This window comes from Oryctolagus cuniculus, chromosome 5 (assembly GCF_051225735.1).
Source record: "Oryctolagus cuniculus isolate XC-2025 breed Fujian yellow rabbit chromosome 5, ASM5122573v1, whole genome shotgun sequence".
Lineage (NCBI taxonomy): Eukaryota > Metazoa > Chordata > Mammalia > Lagomorpha > Leporidae > Oryctolagus > Oryctolagus cuniculus.
The window spans coordinates 86,579,323-86,597,124 of NC_142871.1; the positions used below are offsets into that span (position 1 = coordinate 86,579,323).

At 39.4% G+C, this 17,802-nt stretch overlaps 2 protein-coding genes, 1 long non-coding RNA gene and 1 pseudogene across 18 annotated transcripts in view; 1 reads left to right on the forward strand and 3 right to left on the reverse strand.

Moving 5' to 3' along the window:
• The window catches only part of SNX14 (sorting nexin 14), a 98,661-nt gene that overhangs the window by 37,260 nt on the left and 43,599 nt on the right, over window positions 1–17,802 (forward strand). For 6 of the 16 annotated variants that reach the window (XR_016233883.1, XR_016233882.1, XM_051854508.3 and 3 more), the window contains 7 exons: window positions 532–576; window positions 665–745; window positions 839–953; window positions 10,166–10,321; window positions 10,675–10,799; window positions 11,277–11,335; window positions 17,389–17,521. Coding sequence is in view for 13 of the 16 variants with exons in the window: in XM_051854508.3 (XP_051710468.1) it covers window positions 532–576; window positions 665–745; window positions 839–953; window positions 10,166–10,321; window positions 10,675–10,799; window positions 11,277–11,335; window positions 17,389–17,521 (714 nt within the window). In the remaining 3 variants the exon portion in view is untranslated. Of the gene's footprint in view, window positions 1–531; window positions 577–664; window positions 746–838; window positions 954–10,165; window positions 10,322–10,674; window positions 10,800–11,276; window positions 11,336–14,686; window positions 14,714–17,388; window positions 17,522–17,802 lie in introns of all 16 variants that reach the window. The other 10 variants (XR_016233881.1, XM_051854506.3, XM_051854507.3 and 7 more) reach the window with 3 other exon arrangements.
• On the reverse strand, window positions 1,811–2,433 carry LOC100357748 (transcription initiation factor TFIID subunit 12 pseudogene; annotated as a pseudogene).
• On the reverse strand, window positions 8,348–8,662 carry LOC138849639 (uncharacterized). The gene is made up of 2 exons (XR_011388631.2): window positions 8,524–8,662; window positions 8,348–8,475 (listed from the first exon to the last, which is right to left on the reverse strand). It is a non-coding gene; the product is annotated as an uncharacterized LOC138849639 (long non-coding RNA).
• NT5E (5'-nucleotidase ecto) overlaps window positions 11,010–17,802 on the reverse strand; it is a 105,067-nt gene continuing 98,274 nt past the window's right edge. Inside the window, exon 10 of the mRNA XM_070073820.1 lies at window positions 11,010–11,088. The gene's annotated coding sequence lies outside the window, so the exon portion shown is untranslated. The remainder of the gene's footprint in view (window positions 11,089–17,802) is intronic.

Consider the following 17,802-nt stretch of genomic DNA (forward strand, 5'->3'; position numbering starts at 1 on the left):
CGGCACCGGTACACCAGGTTCTAGTCTCGGTCGGGGCGCCGGATTCCGTCCTGGTTGCCCCTCTTTCAGGCCAGCTCTCTGCTGTGGCCCAGGAAGGCAGTGGAGGATGGCCAAAGTGCTTGGGCCCTGCACCTGCATGGGAGACCAGGAGAAGCACCTGGCTGCTGGCTTCGGATCAGCGCGGTGCGCCGGCTGCAGTGCACCGGCTGCGGCGGCCATTGGAGGGTGAACCAACGGCAAAGGAAGACCTTTCTCTCTGTCTGTCTCTCTCTCACTGTCCACTCTGCCTGTAAAAAAATAAATAAATACCAAAATCAGATTAGCTTTTTTTTTCGTCCATTTTCATAAAGGCTAAGAACCCCCACTGTAGATATTTAAAAAGTTCCTCTGTCATATGTGTCATATGTAAATTTAGATGCATTGTTACTGCTCAATTTATTTTTTCATTTTTCTAGAAATTTTTATAATTCTGAGGATTCTGGGCAGAATACAATAATGTAATTCTTTTGAAATGTGTTTATTTTCCCCTAGGATACTGTGAATCATTTGCTTATCATCTTCATAGATGACAGCCCAGTAAGTATTAAACATAATTAGAAAATGTTTCAGATTGAATTTTGATCTGTATGTCAAATCCAGTGAAAATTTTAATAATTTTTTAAAGCCTGAAAAAGCTACCGAACCAGCTTCTCCTTTGGTTCCATTCTTGCAGAAATTTGCAGAACCTAGAAATAAAAAACCATCTGTAAGTATTTTTAGCAATCACATTTTTGATAGAAACAATTTTAGAATGCAGTTACATAGCATTAACTTACTCTGTCTTACATGTTGTGTCAAGGTGCTGAAGTTAGAATTGAAGCAAATCAGAGAGCAACAGGATCTCTTATTTCGTTTCATGAACTTTCTGAAACAAGAAGGAGCAGTGCATGTATTGCAGTTTTGTCTAACTGTGGGTGAGGCTTCTCTGTATATTTTACTATAGTGTTATAGTTTGTGTATTTGACTATATAGTCTTTAAAACTTTTTAACGTATTTGAGTCTTTAGATCAGATATGATAATGTGATAGCCATCTTTTACTATGTATATTAAGTTTTATTTGTTAAAAATTCTAAGAGCCCCTACAGGCTTTTCTCAAGTGTTCACTCCTTTCCAGATTGAGACATAATCTGTCACTGACTTCAGTCAGAATCCTGTAGGGGCTTGCATTGTGGTATAGCAGGTTAAGCTGCTGCCTGTAATGCCAATATCCCATATGAATGCTGGCTTGAGTCTTGGCTAGTCTACTTCCATTCTAGCTCCCTGCTAATGTGCCTGCGAGGGCAGTGGAGAGTGGCCCAAGTACTTGGGCCCCTACATCCATGTGGGAGACCTGGATGGAATTCTTGGTTCCTGGCTTAGGCTTGGTCTGGTTCAGCCCTTGCAGCCATTTGGAGAGTGAACCAGCAGATAGAAGATCTGTCTCTCTTTCTATACCCACCTTTCAAGTAAAATAAATCTTTTTTGTTGTCGTTTAATAACTTCTTTATTCTGGAAGAGCAGATGAAAGTCATATTCATATAGACACTGGCATTACAAAGTACAGAGAATGGGGGAAAAGGAGAAGAATACAAAGCCTGCTATAAATCCTGCTAATGCTGTCTCACCCAACAAGATAATTTGCTTTATCCAATGTTCAATCACTTATACACTGAACCACAAAAAAAATCTTCTCTGGGAAGGTACCCCTCTGAGGTGGAGGGAGAAGGGACTGGAAGTTGGGCTAGAAGGCTTTATTCTCTTGGCAGATCTTCTCAGTCATTATAGATACTGTTGCACTGTTAATAAAAAATATATGCTTCTTTGTAAAGCATTAAAAAAAATGCCAAGGATGAGATGGCTGAGCTCTCTGCTCAAGTATCTTCAAATACATTTAAATGTTGTCTATTCCCTGACTTTTCTGTGTGTTATTTCTGTACTGTTTTCTGGATCAGTGTCATTCTCTGTGAACTTCTGTGGTGCAGACTTTCTTGTAGGGTCAGATTTCTTCAGAGCCAGACCCTGGGATCCACATGTTCCACTGGCTCTCTAGATAAAGCTGTCACCTCCAGGGTACTGGACTTGGGATGTTGAGCAAGCTGACAGACTGCTGTCACCACAGTCTCGATAAAACCATCAGCAACCTTTAGTAGCATCTCCTCCACATCTATATCTAACTGCTCATTAGGATTCACTTCTCTTACTAAATTCTGCAATTTCTTCTTGATCAGTACCTGATTGTTTACAGGGCTAAGACAACCTCCTGTCCCAGAAGTGCCTGGTATTTTTACCTCTGTAGTGCTATTGGCCTTGGAGCCTTGAGGAGGGGTGCTGGTTGGTTTCAGTTTTATGGATGAGAAATTGCAGAGGTTGATTAGGACTGAGGGGCCAAACTAGTTCATGATCTGCCAAGCTCTGGACTTTAGCTCATAGAGCTTATCAAGATCCTGTTTTTGGAGCTGTGAGGACCAAGGCCAGTCAAAGGCAGCAGCGTCTATCTACTCATGATATGCCGAGACTGCCCAGTGTAGTGTTCGTCTCAGCAACTGGTCCGACTGTGTGGCCCTCTCCGAGTCCCAGCACTGCTCCTGCCGACAGGGAGATCTCTTTCTGTGCCCACCTTTCAAGTAAAAGTCAATGTTTAAAAAAAAGTCCTAGTAGTAGAGAAAAAGTACTACAATTTTAGTATAATGAAATGAGACTCATTTAGTAGCCCATATCAGTAGTACTTTGTTGTCGCTCCCCGTCTTCATGGAGGAACGACACAGGACCCTGCGCTGTTGTTTTGTCTGCTCGGCCCTCCCCGGGTTTGCTGCTGGTTCTTCCCGGGTTGGCTTCCGCCCCTTCCACCTCCGTGGAAGGGCGGTTCCCCCTAGCCACTTTCCCCACTTCCGCGGGGGAGCGGCACACCGCCGGCCGGCTCTCTCGGGGGCTGCACAGGTGTTCCCTCAGATGTTCCTGGTGCATGTTGTCTCTCTCCTTTTATAGTCCTCTTCCACCAATCCCAACTCTGCTACCCACATGCCGAGTACGCTGCTCTCCTCCAATCAGGAGCAGGTCCTGCTGCTTATAGGTTGAACTGGAGGCAGCTGCATAGAAGCTGTTACTCCCTTCTCAGCGCCATATTGTGGGAAAGCAGATGCATAGAATAAGTCTTAATTCCAGTAACAGTCTAGTCCGAGTTGCTCCCCACACTTTGTCAGCAGTTTTTGTTAAGAATTATTTTGATTAAATAATAAAATTTAAAAGTATTTTATTTTGGGTATAGCACTATAACAAATTTATGAGAAATATTCCTCATATAATATACTCTTTTTTGCTTTGCTTCATTCATTCAGGATAATGTTTTTAAGAGTTACGCATGTTGTTGTAGATAGTAGTAGACTCATTGCTGAGTAGTATTCCATAGTATGGATATGCTAAAGTTTGTTTATCCATTCTATGCACATATCTGGACTATTTCCATTTTTGGGCAATTTTTAATAAAGCTTCTATGCATGTTCTTATGCAAGGCTTTCTGTGGGCACATGTTTAAGAACTAGATGTAGAATTGCAGTTACAGGGTAGATACCTGTTTATACAAAACTGCCAAATTGTCTTTTAGTTTGGCTGTACTCTCCTAGTACTGTATGAGAGTTCTTGCTCCTCATCTTTATCAGCCATGGCCATGGCATTTATCTGGGGAGCAAACCAGTAGATGAAGCTCTCCCTCTCTTTGTTGCCCTTTCTTTCTGTCACTCTGCTTTTCAAATAACTAAATAAATCTCTTAAAAATATTATGGGAGGGAACGGCGCCGTGGCTCACTTGGTTAATCCTCCACCTGTGGCGCCAGCATCCCATATGGGTGCTGGGTTCTAGTCCCAGTGGCTCTTCTTCCAGTCCAGCTCTCTGCTGTGGCCCAGGAAGGCAGTGGAGGATGGCCCAAGTGCCCCTGCACCCGCATGGGAGACCAGGAGGAAGCACCTAGCTCCTGGCTTTCAATCGGCACAGTGCCGGCCGTAGCAGCCATTTGGGGAGTGAACCAATGGAAGGAAGACCTTTCTCTCTGTCTCTGTCTCTCTCTCTCTCTCTCACTGTCTATAACTCTACCTGTCAAATAAAAAAAATATTATGGGGTTCAATTTTAGACATTTTAATGGTTACATAGTGGTATCTTATGTTTTTAATTTGCATGTCTCTAATGACTAAAAATGTTGCACACTGTAATGTGCTTATTAGCCATTTGAATATCTCCCTGTGAAAGTATTTAAGTATTTTGCCCAGCTTTTATTAAATTGTTTTTCTTTTTTCCAAAAATTTATCTGTTTACTTGAGAGGCAGAGTTACAGACAGAGAAAGGGAGAGAGAAAGAAAGAGGTCTTCCATCCTCAGGTTCACTCCCCAAATGGCCGCAACGGGCAAAGCTGGGCCGATACGAAGCCAGGAGCCAGGAGCTTCCTCTGGATCTCCCATGAGGGTGTAGGGGCCCAAGCACTTGGGCCATCCCCTACTGCATTTCCAGGTCATCAGCAGGAAGCTGGATTGGAAATGGAGCAACTAGCACTCAAACCGGCATCCATATGGGATACAGGCACTACAGGTGTTTGTTTAACCTACTGTGCCACAATGTCGGCCCCTAAATTGTTTTTCTTTTTGTCATTAAGTTATGAGTTATTTATATACTCTGGATATCAGTCTTTTGACAAGTGTATGCATTATGTATATGTATTATGAATTTTCTTCCAAGCTGTGGCATAGCTTTTCATTTTCTGAATTAAGTCTTTCGATGGGTAGAGCTTTTCAATTTTAATGAAATTCAACATATTGATTTTTAATTTTGTTAGTGTGATTAGTGCTTTCTGTGACTTTCATAAGACATCTTTGCTGATCCTAACTGTAAATGGTATTTTCCAGTCATTCTCTAGATTTATTATAGTTTTAGATTTTATATCTCTCTTGGAATAATTTTTATTGATATTCGGTAGGCATGGAGGTTCACTTTCTCCCCCCATATGAATTTTCTAGTATTCAGGTGATTGTGATCAAATTTTCCATATTCTTACTGATTTTTCATGAATTTGCTATATCTCCCTTTACTTTTGTTAATTTTATTTCAAGTACTTTGAACTTTGTTACTAGATGCAGATATATTTTAAGATTGTTAAATCTTCTCGATGAATTCATCCTTTTATCATTATAAAATGCTTCTTTGCATATCTTTATCTTTCTGATTAAAATATTTGATAGAGTTCTTGAAAAAACATAAATAATCTTAAAAATGTCTAGTAATCTAGATTACTTTTTTAAAATTTATTTTTTTATTTATTTGAAAGAGTTACAGAGAGAGGTAGAGACAGAGAGAGAGGTATTCCATCTGCTAGCTCACTCCCCAGATGGCTGCAATGGCTGGAGTTGCGCCAATCCGAAGCCAGGAGCCAGGAGCTTCTTCTGGGTCTCCCACATGGGTGTAGGGTCCCAGGGACTTGGGCCATCTTCTACTTCTTTCCTAGGTCACCACTGAGAGTTGGATCAGAATAGGAGCAGCCAGGACTAGAAGCGCCCATATGGGATGCCAGCGCTTTAGGCCAGGGCTTTAACCCACTCTGCTGCAGCGCTGGCCCCATCTAGATTATTTTGTATTTGATTTGTGTTTCTCTTGTATATTCTGTTCTTTTTTCTTTTCTTTGGGTTACTTGAGTATTTTACAGTATTCTGATTTCTTTATTTTGTTAACTAATTTTTTAAAAGATTTATTTATTTTTTTTGAAAACAAAGTTACAGAGAGAGAGATTTTTCCATCACTGGATCACTCCCCATATGGCAGCAAAGGCCAAGGGTAAGCCAAGTTGATTCCAGGAGTCTGAAACTCTATCTGGATCTTTAGTAAGACGAGAAGGAGCCCAAATGCTTGGGCCATCTAATGCTGCTTTGCCAGGCATGTAAACAGGGAGCTGAATCAGAAGTAGAGCAGCTGGGATGCCATTGTCACAGGCAGTGGCTTTAACTTACTATGCCACAACACTGTCACATTCTGTTAATTTTTAAAAAATAATTTATTAATTTTTCACTTTATTTTGGGAGATACAGTAACAGAGAGATCTATCATCTGATCACTTCCCACATGCTTAAAACAGCGAAAATTGTTCCTGGCCAAAGCCAGGAGTACGGTATTATGCCCAGGTCCTTCACATGTGTGGCAGGGACTGTCTAATATCTCCCCTCCCAGGGTGCACATTAGCAGGAAGCTGGATTGGAAATGGAGGAACCTAGGACTTGAACCAGGCACTGATATAGGGTGTGGGTGTGCCAAGCAGCATCTTAACTGCTGGGCCAAATGCCTGCCTCCTCTTTTGATTTTTTATGTTTTTCTTTCTTTTTCTTTTTTATGTTTGCTCAGAGATTACAATATGCATCTTTCATTTATCACAGTCTATTTAATATTTTACTGCTATAAGAACAATGTAGGAACCTCACTGTACCTGAAATTATCCACATCCTGCTTGTTTTATATTCCTTTTGTTACACATTTTAATTTTACATAGGTTGTAATCCCCATAGTACAATGCTCCTTCTTCCTTAAATAGTCAATAGTCCTTTGCACATGCTTGATTATCTTTGTGAGCTTGTCTAAACACACACATAATCGTTTTAAAAGACCGTTGTAATTGTTGGCACATTTACCTTTCTGGTGCTCTTTATTTCGTTTTTGCAGAAATAAGATTCTAGTATCATTTCCTTTCTACTAAAAGAAATTCTTTTCACATTTCTTATAGCACAAATCTGCTGGAGGAAAATATTCTTAGCTTTTGTCTGTCTGAGAAGATATTTTCTTTGTCTCTTCATTTTGGAAGGGTGTTTTCACTGAATGCATCATTCTAGGTTGACAGGATTTTTATCCTTTCATTCTTGTCTTTGGACAGAATCATTGTTCTGATTGTCCCTCTATATAAAATGTTGCTTCTCTTTCTGACTGCTTTTACTATTTTCTCTTTCACTTTTCAGCAATTTGACTCTTAAGAGTGTAGTTTTCTTCTTATTGATTCTGCTTGGATTTTTACCAAGGTTCTTAGATATTTGGGTTGGCATTTTTCATCAACTTCAAAAATTCTTAGTTGTCATAGCAAACATTCTGCCATATCTTCTCAGTCTTTACCCTTTGAAACTGCAGTTAGATGCATGTGAAGTCATAAAGGAAAAACAGTTATAGGCTGCTGTCCCACAACCCTTGTATTACATTTTTTAAAACTTCTTTTCCTCTTTTTTGTATCTTACTTTGAATAATTAAAAATTAAGGGGTAAACTTCTTTTTTTTTTTTTTTTTTTTTTTTTTTTGACAGGCAGAGTGGACAGTGAGAGAGAGAGACAGAGAGAAAGGTCTTCCTTTGCCGTTGGTTCACCCTCCAATGGCCGCCGCGGCCGGCGCGCTGCGGCCGGCGCACCGCGCTGATCCGATGGCAGGAGCCAGGAGCCAGGTGCTTTTCCTGGTCTCCCATGGGGTGCAGGGCCCAAGCACCTGGGCCATCCTCCACTGCACTCCCTGGCCACAGCAGAGGGCTGGCCTGGAAGAGGGGCAACCGGGACAGAATCCGGCGCCCCGACCGGGACTAGAACCCGGTGTGCCGGCGCCGCTAGGCGGAGGGGTAAACTTCTTATCAATACCTCAGGATTTAAAAAAAGGTCACTATTGTTATTCTAATACTATCATGTCTCATTTTAGAAAAACACATTCTTGAGTTTAGATTCTCAGCTCCACCACTATCTGCAGCTTCCATGATAGAAGGAAATATTGTTTAAAAACATTGATTAGAACTAAAAAAAAGAAAACCTTTTGTTTTCATTGTTATTTAATAGTGAATCAGATTCCAAAATACTAACAGACCTTCAGTATAAGAAATTAATTTAATGTTTTTTTAAAAAATTTTATAATTCTGCTTACTAATGTAAGTTTTACTGAATTTTTATTGCTATTCATGTATTTATATAAGTATCTTATGTTAATATATAAAAATTTGCCTCATTCGTTTTTTTTTTTTTTTTTTTTGCAGTGCAGAACTATATTTATTTAGAACAAAACATGATCTCCTACATTTAAAAAATAATAATTTTATAAAAACCGGATTTCAGTCAGTCACATCTGCTTCTCATTGAATGGTGCAAGTTGCAACTGCACTTGGCAGAAATCTTGACAATGTCCTCTACTGCACTCCTCACTTCAGCCTATGTTTTTCTCGGTAGACACAGGTTCTTCCAGAGTTTTCTTTTGGCTCCCCTTCCGTGAATATTTGTATTTGTCTACATAGGCTTTTACCAGATTTGCCACTTTCGTAGAGTTTACTTCTCCACTCTTACTATGACAAACTTTATCCACTGCTTTCCGCACAATCTCCTTATATTCTTCCTTGGTGATATCTTTATTTTGATAAAATGGCTTAATGGCCAATTTTACTTCCTGTGCTGCTTTCTCTTGAATTTGCAATTTCTTGTCTGTCTTCGAGCTATCTGCGCTGGCTTCCACTGTGACACTTACTTTGCTTTCTGCCAATTTCACAGCAGCATTAGAGGCCCTGCCGTGACTTGATGACGAAGTGTTACCAGCACTTGGTCCCTGAACTGTTCCCACATTTGCAGGGGCTGCTGGCGGAGCAGGCAGGACTGGTGTGCTCATGTTATTACTTACATGAGAAGCATTGGGAATACCCTGCAGTTGCTTTCCCTCTGGCTGTGAAGCCATGTAGCTCATCTGCTGGGTGGGAGGAGGCGGGGGTGGGGGTGGGTCATTCGTTTTGCTTTCATTTGAATACTTTACTTTTTCTTTTTAAATATTTATTTATTTATTTGAAAGGCAGAGTTACAAAGAGGCAGAGGCAGAGAGAGAGAGATCTTCCATCTGCTGTTTCACTCCCTAAATAGCCGCAATGGCCAGAGCTGGGCTGATCTGAAGCCAGGAGCTGGTAGCTTCTTCTGGGTCTCCCATGGCAGTAGCAGGGGCCCAACCACTTGAGCCATTTTTTTTTTTTTTTACATACAGAGTGGACGGTGAGAGAGAGAGAGACAGAGAGAAAGGTCTTCCTTTGCCGTTGGTTCACCCTCCAATGGCCGCCACAGCCGGTGCACTGCAGCCGGCGCACCGCGCTGATCCGAAGCCAGCAGCCAGGTGCTTCTCCTGGTCTCCCATGCAGGTGCAGGGCCCAAGCACTTTGGCCATCCTCCACTGCACTTCCGGGCCATAGCAGAGAGCTGGCCTGGAAGAGGGCCAACCGGGACAGAATCCAGCGCCCCGACCGGGACTAGAATCTGGTGTGCTGGAGCCGCTAGGCAGAGGATTAGCCTATTGAGCCGCGGCACTGGCTTTTTTTTTTTTTTTTTTTTTTTAAGATTTATTTTATTTATTTGAAAGAGTTACAGAGAGAGGTAGAGACAGAGAGAGAGGTTTTCCATTCGCTGGTTCACTCCTCAGACGGCCGCAACGGCCAGAGCTGCGCCAATTCGAACCCAGGAGCCAGGAGCTTCTTTCTGGTCTGCCACGTGGATGCAGGGGACCAAGTACTTGGGCCATCTTCTGCTGTTTTCCCAGGCCATAGCAGAGAGCTGGATCAGAAGTGGAACAGCTGAGTCTCAAATTGATGCCCTTATGGGATGTTGGCACTGCAGGTGGCAGCTTTACCTGCTATGCTACAGCGCCAGCCCCTTTTTCTTTTCTAAAAAGATTTTTTCATTTACTTGAAAGGCAGAATGACAGAGAGAGAACTTTGATCTGCTGTTTCACTACTCAAATGGCTGCAATGACTGCAGCTATGCCAGGCCAAAGCCAAAAGCCCAGAATTTCATCTGAGTTTCTCACATGGGTAGCAGAGGCCCAAGCACCTCGGCCATCTGCTGCTACTTTCCCAGGTGCATTAACAGGGAGCTGAATCAGAAGTCGAACAGCTGGGACTTGAACTGGCATTCTGATATGGGATGCCAGTGTTCCAGGTGATGGTTAACCTGCTGTGCCACAGCACTTGCCCTATGTTACTCTTCCTTAAATCTTTCAGAAACTTGAATTGATTAATTAGATCACTTGTAATTGCTGCTTTTAATATTGGTTGCAGTCCTGCTAGGCATATGAAATTTTCACAAATAGTGTTATATTAAAATAATGTATTCTTGTTCTTTTCTTTATTTGTTAGAGGAATTTAATGATAGAATTTTGCGACCAGAGTTATCAAATGATGAAATGCTATCTCTTCATGAAGAGTTGCAGAAGATTTATAAAACATATTGTTTGGATGAAAGTATTGACAAAATTAGATTTGATCCCTTCATTGTAGAAGAGATTCAGAGAAGTAAGTCAAAGACTATGATGAGTGTGAATTCTATAACTGTTTTACAGTTTTTAGGGTTGTCCCACGTATCTTCTGTTTATTATTTTAATAGCTGTGTGAAGGACATAGGCAGTTATTACCCTATTTTGCTGTTAAGATGAAAGCTTTGAGGAAGGAACTTAGATTCACATAGCTAATATTTATGAGAACTGAAATATGACTCTAATTTCTCAACCTAGTGTAATTTCCTAAAGTGATATTTCTATAAAATAGTTTTAGGACTGTGCTCTTTCACTATAATGAATTTTAAACTAATGTATAATGTGTTTAAATTATTCATAAATAATTTCTGCAGTAGAATTCTTTTTTATTAGTTGCTGAAGGCCCCTACATAGATGTAGTGAAACTTCAAACTATGAGATGTCTTTTTGAAGCATATGAACACGTTCTTTCTCTCCTGGAGAATGTATTTACTCCTATGTTCTGCCACAGTGATGAGGTAAGTCAAAATATTAATCATCTGAGAAATTTTTTAGAAAATTTCATAGTAGCTGTGATCATTAGATGAATGATTCAGATAGAAAAATAGAATAAGATTAAGAAAGTTAATGGAGACTAGTTGTTAATTGTAAGAAGAATTCTCAGTAGTTCAGTACCAAAACCATTTTTATATATGTGACTAAGATAGATTGGAACTAAATTAGCCTACCTGGTTTTGCCATTTGACTGAGTGGCTATTTCGTGTCAGAGTGATACAGAAGCTTCTTTCTTCTATGCGTCTTATAGACCTGTGGAAATCAAATGGTGTGAATATTTCCATCTGTGATATTTTAGCCCTTGCCTTATTTAACTATGGTTGCAATTCATTGATTTAAATGTCTTTTTCTTTAAATTAGAAAGCAGTAAGGTAAAGAAAGCATCATTTTTCAGTATCTAATATTAGTTTAATAAATCAAAATTGTTTGTTATTTTGAAGTATTTCAGACAACTTTTAAGAGGTGCAGAATCACCAACACGCAATTCAAAATTCAACAGGTAGGTATATTTAACCATATTTATCTTTTATCTTTGAACTTGTTGGTACTAATAATTTTTATAGCATTGTTACCTTTATTAGCTGTTTTGCTAAATGAAAATGTGCTTCTGTTGCCAGATGAGTGGATGAAGTATTTCACTAATGGATTGTAGAACTGAACTACATATAGTAACCTGAAAATGCCTGAAATTCTTTAGAGAAATATGAGATATCTGTTGTTACTTTGTTAATCTCGTGCTTAATTCATATTAGTGCTTGATTCCTTTATTGGAAACTGGGGAATACCTGCTTAAGTGAAATCTGCAGATAACTCACAATGTTATTCAGTAGTTCTCCCCCTCCCCAAGAAAACTTACCAGAACACTTACTGAGTAGAAAAGTGTAGGGATTTTTCTCCCTTTCTTTTCCATCTCTCTAGAAATTATGTGCGCTTTTAATAATTTAAGAAAGATGACAGAAGAAACACTTTACCCACTTATTTTCTTATAAAGATTTATTTGTTTATTTAAAAGAGTTACAGAGAGAGAGAAGAGGCAGAGAGAGAGGTCTTCCGTCTGCTGGTTCCCTCTCCAACTGGCCGCAATGGCCGGAGCTACGCCAATCCGAAGCCAGGAGCCAGGAGCTTCCTCCGGGTCTTCCTATGTGAGTGCAGGGGCCCAAGGACTTGGGCTATCTTGTACTGCTTTCCCATGCCATAGCAGAGAGCTGGATAGGAACTGGAGCAGCCGGGTCACAAACCGGCACCCATATGGGATGCTGGCACTGCAGGCGGTGGCTTTACCTGCTACGCCATGGCACCGGCCCCACATAATCCACTTATAAACTAGATATTTAATGTCCTAATTTGTCCTTACAATTTATATGTATAAAATGGACTCTGGGGCTGGCGCTGTGGCATAGCAGGTAAAGCCACTGCCTGCAGTGCCGGCATCCCATATGGGTGCTGGTTGGAGTCCCGGCTGCTCCACTTCTGATCCAGCTCTCTGCTACAGCCTGGGAAATCAGTACAAGATGGCCCAAGACCTTGGGTTCCTGCACCCACATGGGTGACCTGGAAGAAGCTCCTGGCTCCTGGCTCCTGGCTCCTGGCTTTGGATCAGCGCAGCCCTGGTCATCACGGCCAACTGGGGAGTGAACCAGCAGATGGGAGAGTGCGCTCTCTCTCTCTGTCTCTCTCTCTCTCTCTCTCTCTCTCTGACTCTCCTCTCTCTCTGTAACTCTTTCAAATAACTAAATCTTTTAAAAAAAATGAACTCAGACATTACATCTGAACTCTACAAAACAAATACATTTGTTTTCAATGTTTTCCATTTTGAGAATGTATCTAATAAATATATTAATAAATTGGAGATGCATTACAAAAAGAAATGTCAGAAAGTAGAGCAGATTTTTAGATAAATAGTACAGGAAAAATGTGAAAACTGTACTGATGGGGAGATTAGATTGGGTTCTTTGACATAGAACTTTAAATCTATAGCAATAGATTTAAAGTTTTTGAGTTTGGATGTTAAATCTTACATAATGCCTCAGTAGAAATTGTACATATGTAATAGCTTTTCTGAGAAGCAGAAAATATCAGTATGATTCTTTGTAAAAATACCACTTTTCTACTTTTTTTAAGCGGTTATATGTTGTAGCCATGAAACAAAAGATTCATAGCACTGAATTCCTGCCCCATGGTGGAAGGAAGGAAATGTGGCGTTTGAAAGACCCAAACCTAGCACAGATCCTAAGTGACTTAAATTCTTCCATGGGTGGTCTAAGGCCAGGAGTTGCCACCATGGGCCTGGGGTCTTTCTGGAGTTGGGTTGCTTGGGAATGATTTAAAAAGAAAAAAAATTATATCCATGCTTTTTAAAATAGCATTCTTTGCCCATTCCACATACCTCTTTCATTCATATATTTTTTAAAGGACTTTTATCAAATTTCCCAGCATACTTGAAAATAGGTAGAATTTTTCCTTGTTTATAGAATTACATATTTGGAATCATACCAGGATATTGGGCTTAATGAATTGCCTATAGAGGACTGTGTAAGGAGAAGTGGTTCTGTGATCTGCTTAAGTGTTAAATTTAAGTCAGTGTCATAGCTGAAGAAATGGAAACTTTCTTTATCACTTGGAGAACATTTGATTGTTTTTAGCATGTTAAGGCATTAATTTTTCTGGCTTTTGAGTGTGAAAAGAGTTGAAAGAAATAGGGATTCTTTTCATTCTTGGTACTGATTATGGCTTTTTAAGGTATGTTTGTTTTTTTTTTTTTTTTTTTTTTTTTTTTTTTTTTTTTTGACAGGCAGAGTGGACAGTGAGAGAGAGAGACAGAGAGAAAGGTCTTCCTTTGCCGTTGGTTCACCCTCCAATGGCCGCCGCGGCCGGCGCGCTGCGGCCGGCGCACCGCGCTGATCCGATGGCAGGAGCCAGGAGTCAGGTGCTTTTCCTGGTCTCCCATGGGGTGCAGGGCCCAAGCACCTGGGCCATCCTCCACTGCACTCCCTGGCCACAGCAGAGAGCTGGCCTGGAAGAGGGGCAACCGGGACTAGAACCCGGTGTGCCGGCGCCGCTAGGCGGAGGATTAGCCTAGTGAGCTGCGGCGCCGGCATGTTTTTATTTTGATTGACCTGACTTTGATATTAACTATTAATCTTGTCAGGACCGTCTGCTATGATAATGATTCATTTATCTGTGAGAATAAGTAAAAGAGTTTGTTTCATTGGAAATTTAGAGTAACTCTGCTAGTTTGCTGTTCAGTGACTTAAGATATATAAAATATTTACTCATATTCTACTTAATTATATTCTAAAAGCAAAATTTTAGTGGATATTATTAATCTGATTCTGTTTTTGTACTCAAATAGAATTTTAGTATTTAAGGATGTTTTGCCAACTTCGCTTCTTTGGGTAGAGCTTACTTTTAAAATATTCAAATGAAAACATGTAAAGCGTGCATAGTTTATATATAATATGGACACAAATTCTGTATTGGAAATTCAGGTTTCTTTTTTGTAGCAAATTTTTGGTGGCTTATTTTCTGCATACTTTGCACTGTATTAAACAAATAATATGACTACAGGCAAAAATTAGAATTTTGCCTTAATATTAAATTTTTAAGATCTTTTTTTAATGTTTTAGACTTTAATACCTTCAAACCCCCAAAACAGCCATGCAGATTTGTTTATCTTACCTTCATCATGTTATTTAGAATGATTTCTTCCCTTTGCAAAGATGAATGGAATCCACTTGTGTAACTTTCAAAGCTTTTTAATTTTGTTTTATGTTCTAACGTGAAACTTGTTTAATATCTGGGCTTTCTCTCTTTCCTCTCTCTATATAATTTCACATATCTGTTATTGCAGAGGTAGCCTAAGTTTGGATGATTTTCGGTAAGTCTGGAGCATGTAATTCTTTTCAGTATAAATTGACTATTTAAGTGCAGAAAGTATATCCCATACAACTTAAGCACAACTAAAGCTATAATTGCCTTTATATGTTGTTTAGGATAAACTTTTAAAATGTGTCTCTACTTTGATTCCAGATATCTCCTTATGAGATAGCATAAGGTGTCATCATAAAATAAAAATATTCTTATGTTTCTAAGATATTTTTATTGTTTGTTTATTTTTTGAAAAAAGATTTGTTTATTTGAAAGAGTTACACAGAGAAGGAAGGAGAGGCACAGAGAGAGAGAGAGAGAGAGAGAGAGGTCTTCCATCTACTGGTTTACTCCCCAGCTGGCCGGAGCTGCGCCAATCTGAAGCCAGAAGCCAGGAGCTTCCTCTGGGTCTCCCACGCAGGTGCAGGGGCCCAAGGACTTCTACTGCTTTCCCAGGCCATAGCAGAGAGCTGGATGGGAAGTGGAGCAGCCAAGACTTGAACCGGCATCCATATTGGATGCTGGCAATGCAGGCAGCGGCTTTTACCTACTACTCCACAGCGCTGGCCCCATTAATTGTTTATTTTATTTTGCCAGTGTTTCACTTTTCAAAACTGTTGTCTTATTTTATTGTTGACTTTTTAAATTACCTTTAGAAAATATTTTAAGGGCTTTATTGTTTTAAGCAAGAAGAATAATAATGGTTCTCTACTTCTAGGCATCACAAGTGAGACATTTAAAAAGTATGTAGTTCAAAAACCTGAATTGTTTTAAAATCTCTAGTTTTTAGAGAGTAGACTATTCTATCTAGATTCTAGAGATCATAGCAGTATTTTGTCAAAATTTTCATATTTATCTTTGGAAATATTTCTTCTATCAGAACTGTGTCCACAATTCTGAAGTTAAAAATATTAAATGTATTCTTGTTCAGATAAATAACCCAGTTTATCCTATTTTTCCAGTTTTAATGTAAGTTTGATTTCTGTCCCAGTCACTTGTAAAATAAGGTTGTATTTGAAACGATCACTTTACTTTTATTCTTGTAATTGTTGCATTATTTTAGTAGGTAACTTAAATTTTGCTTGAAGGAATAATAACTGTCTGTTAAGTTAAACACCTGAAACAGATATTCTTAGATTTTAATAGTAGTTACTTTTATGTGGATTTTTGTTACAATAGCAGTATTATATTGCATGAAATTTAAAAAAGATAAACTTTTATTTGCTGAAACATGGGGTGGTAGATTCTACTGGTGGATTTTTTTTTTTTTTTTTTTTTTTTTGGCAGCTGCTGCTTTTAGCTTTTTTATTGTTGCTTTCCAGGTTTTTTTCTGCTTTTAGAAGTTCAGTTTAAAAAAAAAACTGCAAAACCATGGCAGAACAGGCTACTGTTCTCAGCTATGTTTGCTTTATCCTTATTCTCATTGCTAACCCTTCTCTTTGACATTTTATCCTTTCTTTTTATTACTTTGAACTTAAATGCATTTTATACCTCATCTTTTGAGTACTTCTATGATTGTAAAACTGAACTTTTCTGGAACTTTTGTTAGAGAGGACGAAATATTTTTTTGCTAAGTTCCATCTTAAAGTGGAGTCCTAAGAAAGTAATGTTCCCCCCTTTATTGTTATTTTAGCATTACAGTTATTCTAAATGAATGTTCTGTTTTGTATACGCTGTTAACACAAATGTTTAAAAATATGTATAGCAATAAGAACTATATACCACTAGGGGGCTCTCAATCTGAAAGGATCTTAGTTCAGTTAATGTTTTGAAGTTAGATAAATTTCAAATGTTTATTAAAAATTTTATCTTGTTTACTCATGCCTCAGATTTTTTCTTTTATTTATCTATTTATTTATTTTGACAGGTAGAGTTATAGAGAGTGAGAGAGAGACAGAGAGAAAGGTCTTCCTTCCGTTGGTTCACTCCCCTAATGGCCACTAGGGCCGGGGCTGCACTGATCTGAAGCCAGGAGCTGGGTGCTTCCTCCCAGTCTCCCATGCTGGTGCAGGGCCAAAGCACTTGGGCCATCCTCCACTGCCTTCCCGGGCCACAGCAGAGAGCTGGACTGGAAGAGGACAGAATCCAGCGCCCATATGGGATGCTGGTGCCGCAGGCGGAGGATTAACCAAGTGAGCCACGGCACCGGCCTCAGATTTTTTTCTTTTAAAGAATCATTTATTTATTTGAAAGAGTTACAGAGGGAGAGAGCATGAGAGCTATCTAATATCTGCTGGTTCACTCCCCAAAGGGCTGCAATGGCCGGGGCTGGGTCAGACCAAAGGCAGGAGCCAGGAGCTTCGTCCCAGTCTCCCATGTGAGTGCAGGGGCCAAGCACTTGGGCCATCCTCCACTGCTTTCTGAGGCACATTAGCAAGGAACTGAATCGGAAATGGAGCAGCTAGGACTCAAACTGGTGTCCATATGAGATGCTGGTGTTAAGGCAGCAGCTTTACTCGCTAAGCCAAAATGTCTGCCCCTCATCCTTCAAACTTCAACTTTAAATGCCTTGTAATTTTTGGCTGCTGAGATATTAACTTAATCTATGACTGAAAACTCTAGAAGTTATATTTGTTTTACCTTCAGTTAATCACTTTCAAACTATTTTTCTTTATCATTGCTTATGGTAAACTAGGCTGCTGTGATAATTTGCTACCTACTGGTATATTTTTGTTCAATATTTAGGAGCACACAGAAAAGAGGAGAATCATTTGGAATCAGCAGAATAGGTAGCAAAATTAAAGGAGTATTCAAGAGTACCACAATGGAGGGAGCTATGTTGCCTAATTATGGTTTGGCTGAAGGTGAAGATGACTTCGTAAGTAGCAATTCTTCAGTTTGATGTATAATGAATTCATTATAGCATAAAAATTCGATATGTTTACTTAATTTTCTTGTCTTTTGTCTTTTGACTTAGACTTTATATTTCTCGTTTTTTCATTAGTTTTTGTAGTTTCATGATATGATCTGATTTTTAAACTTCCTAAGTTTTTGATTATTAAAGAGTTTGGTTTCTTTTAAGCTGAGCTACTTATAGTAGTGAAATAATTAATCAACTTTTGGTTTTGGCTTTCATTTCATATTTTGGTGTTACCTCTT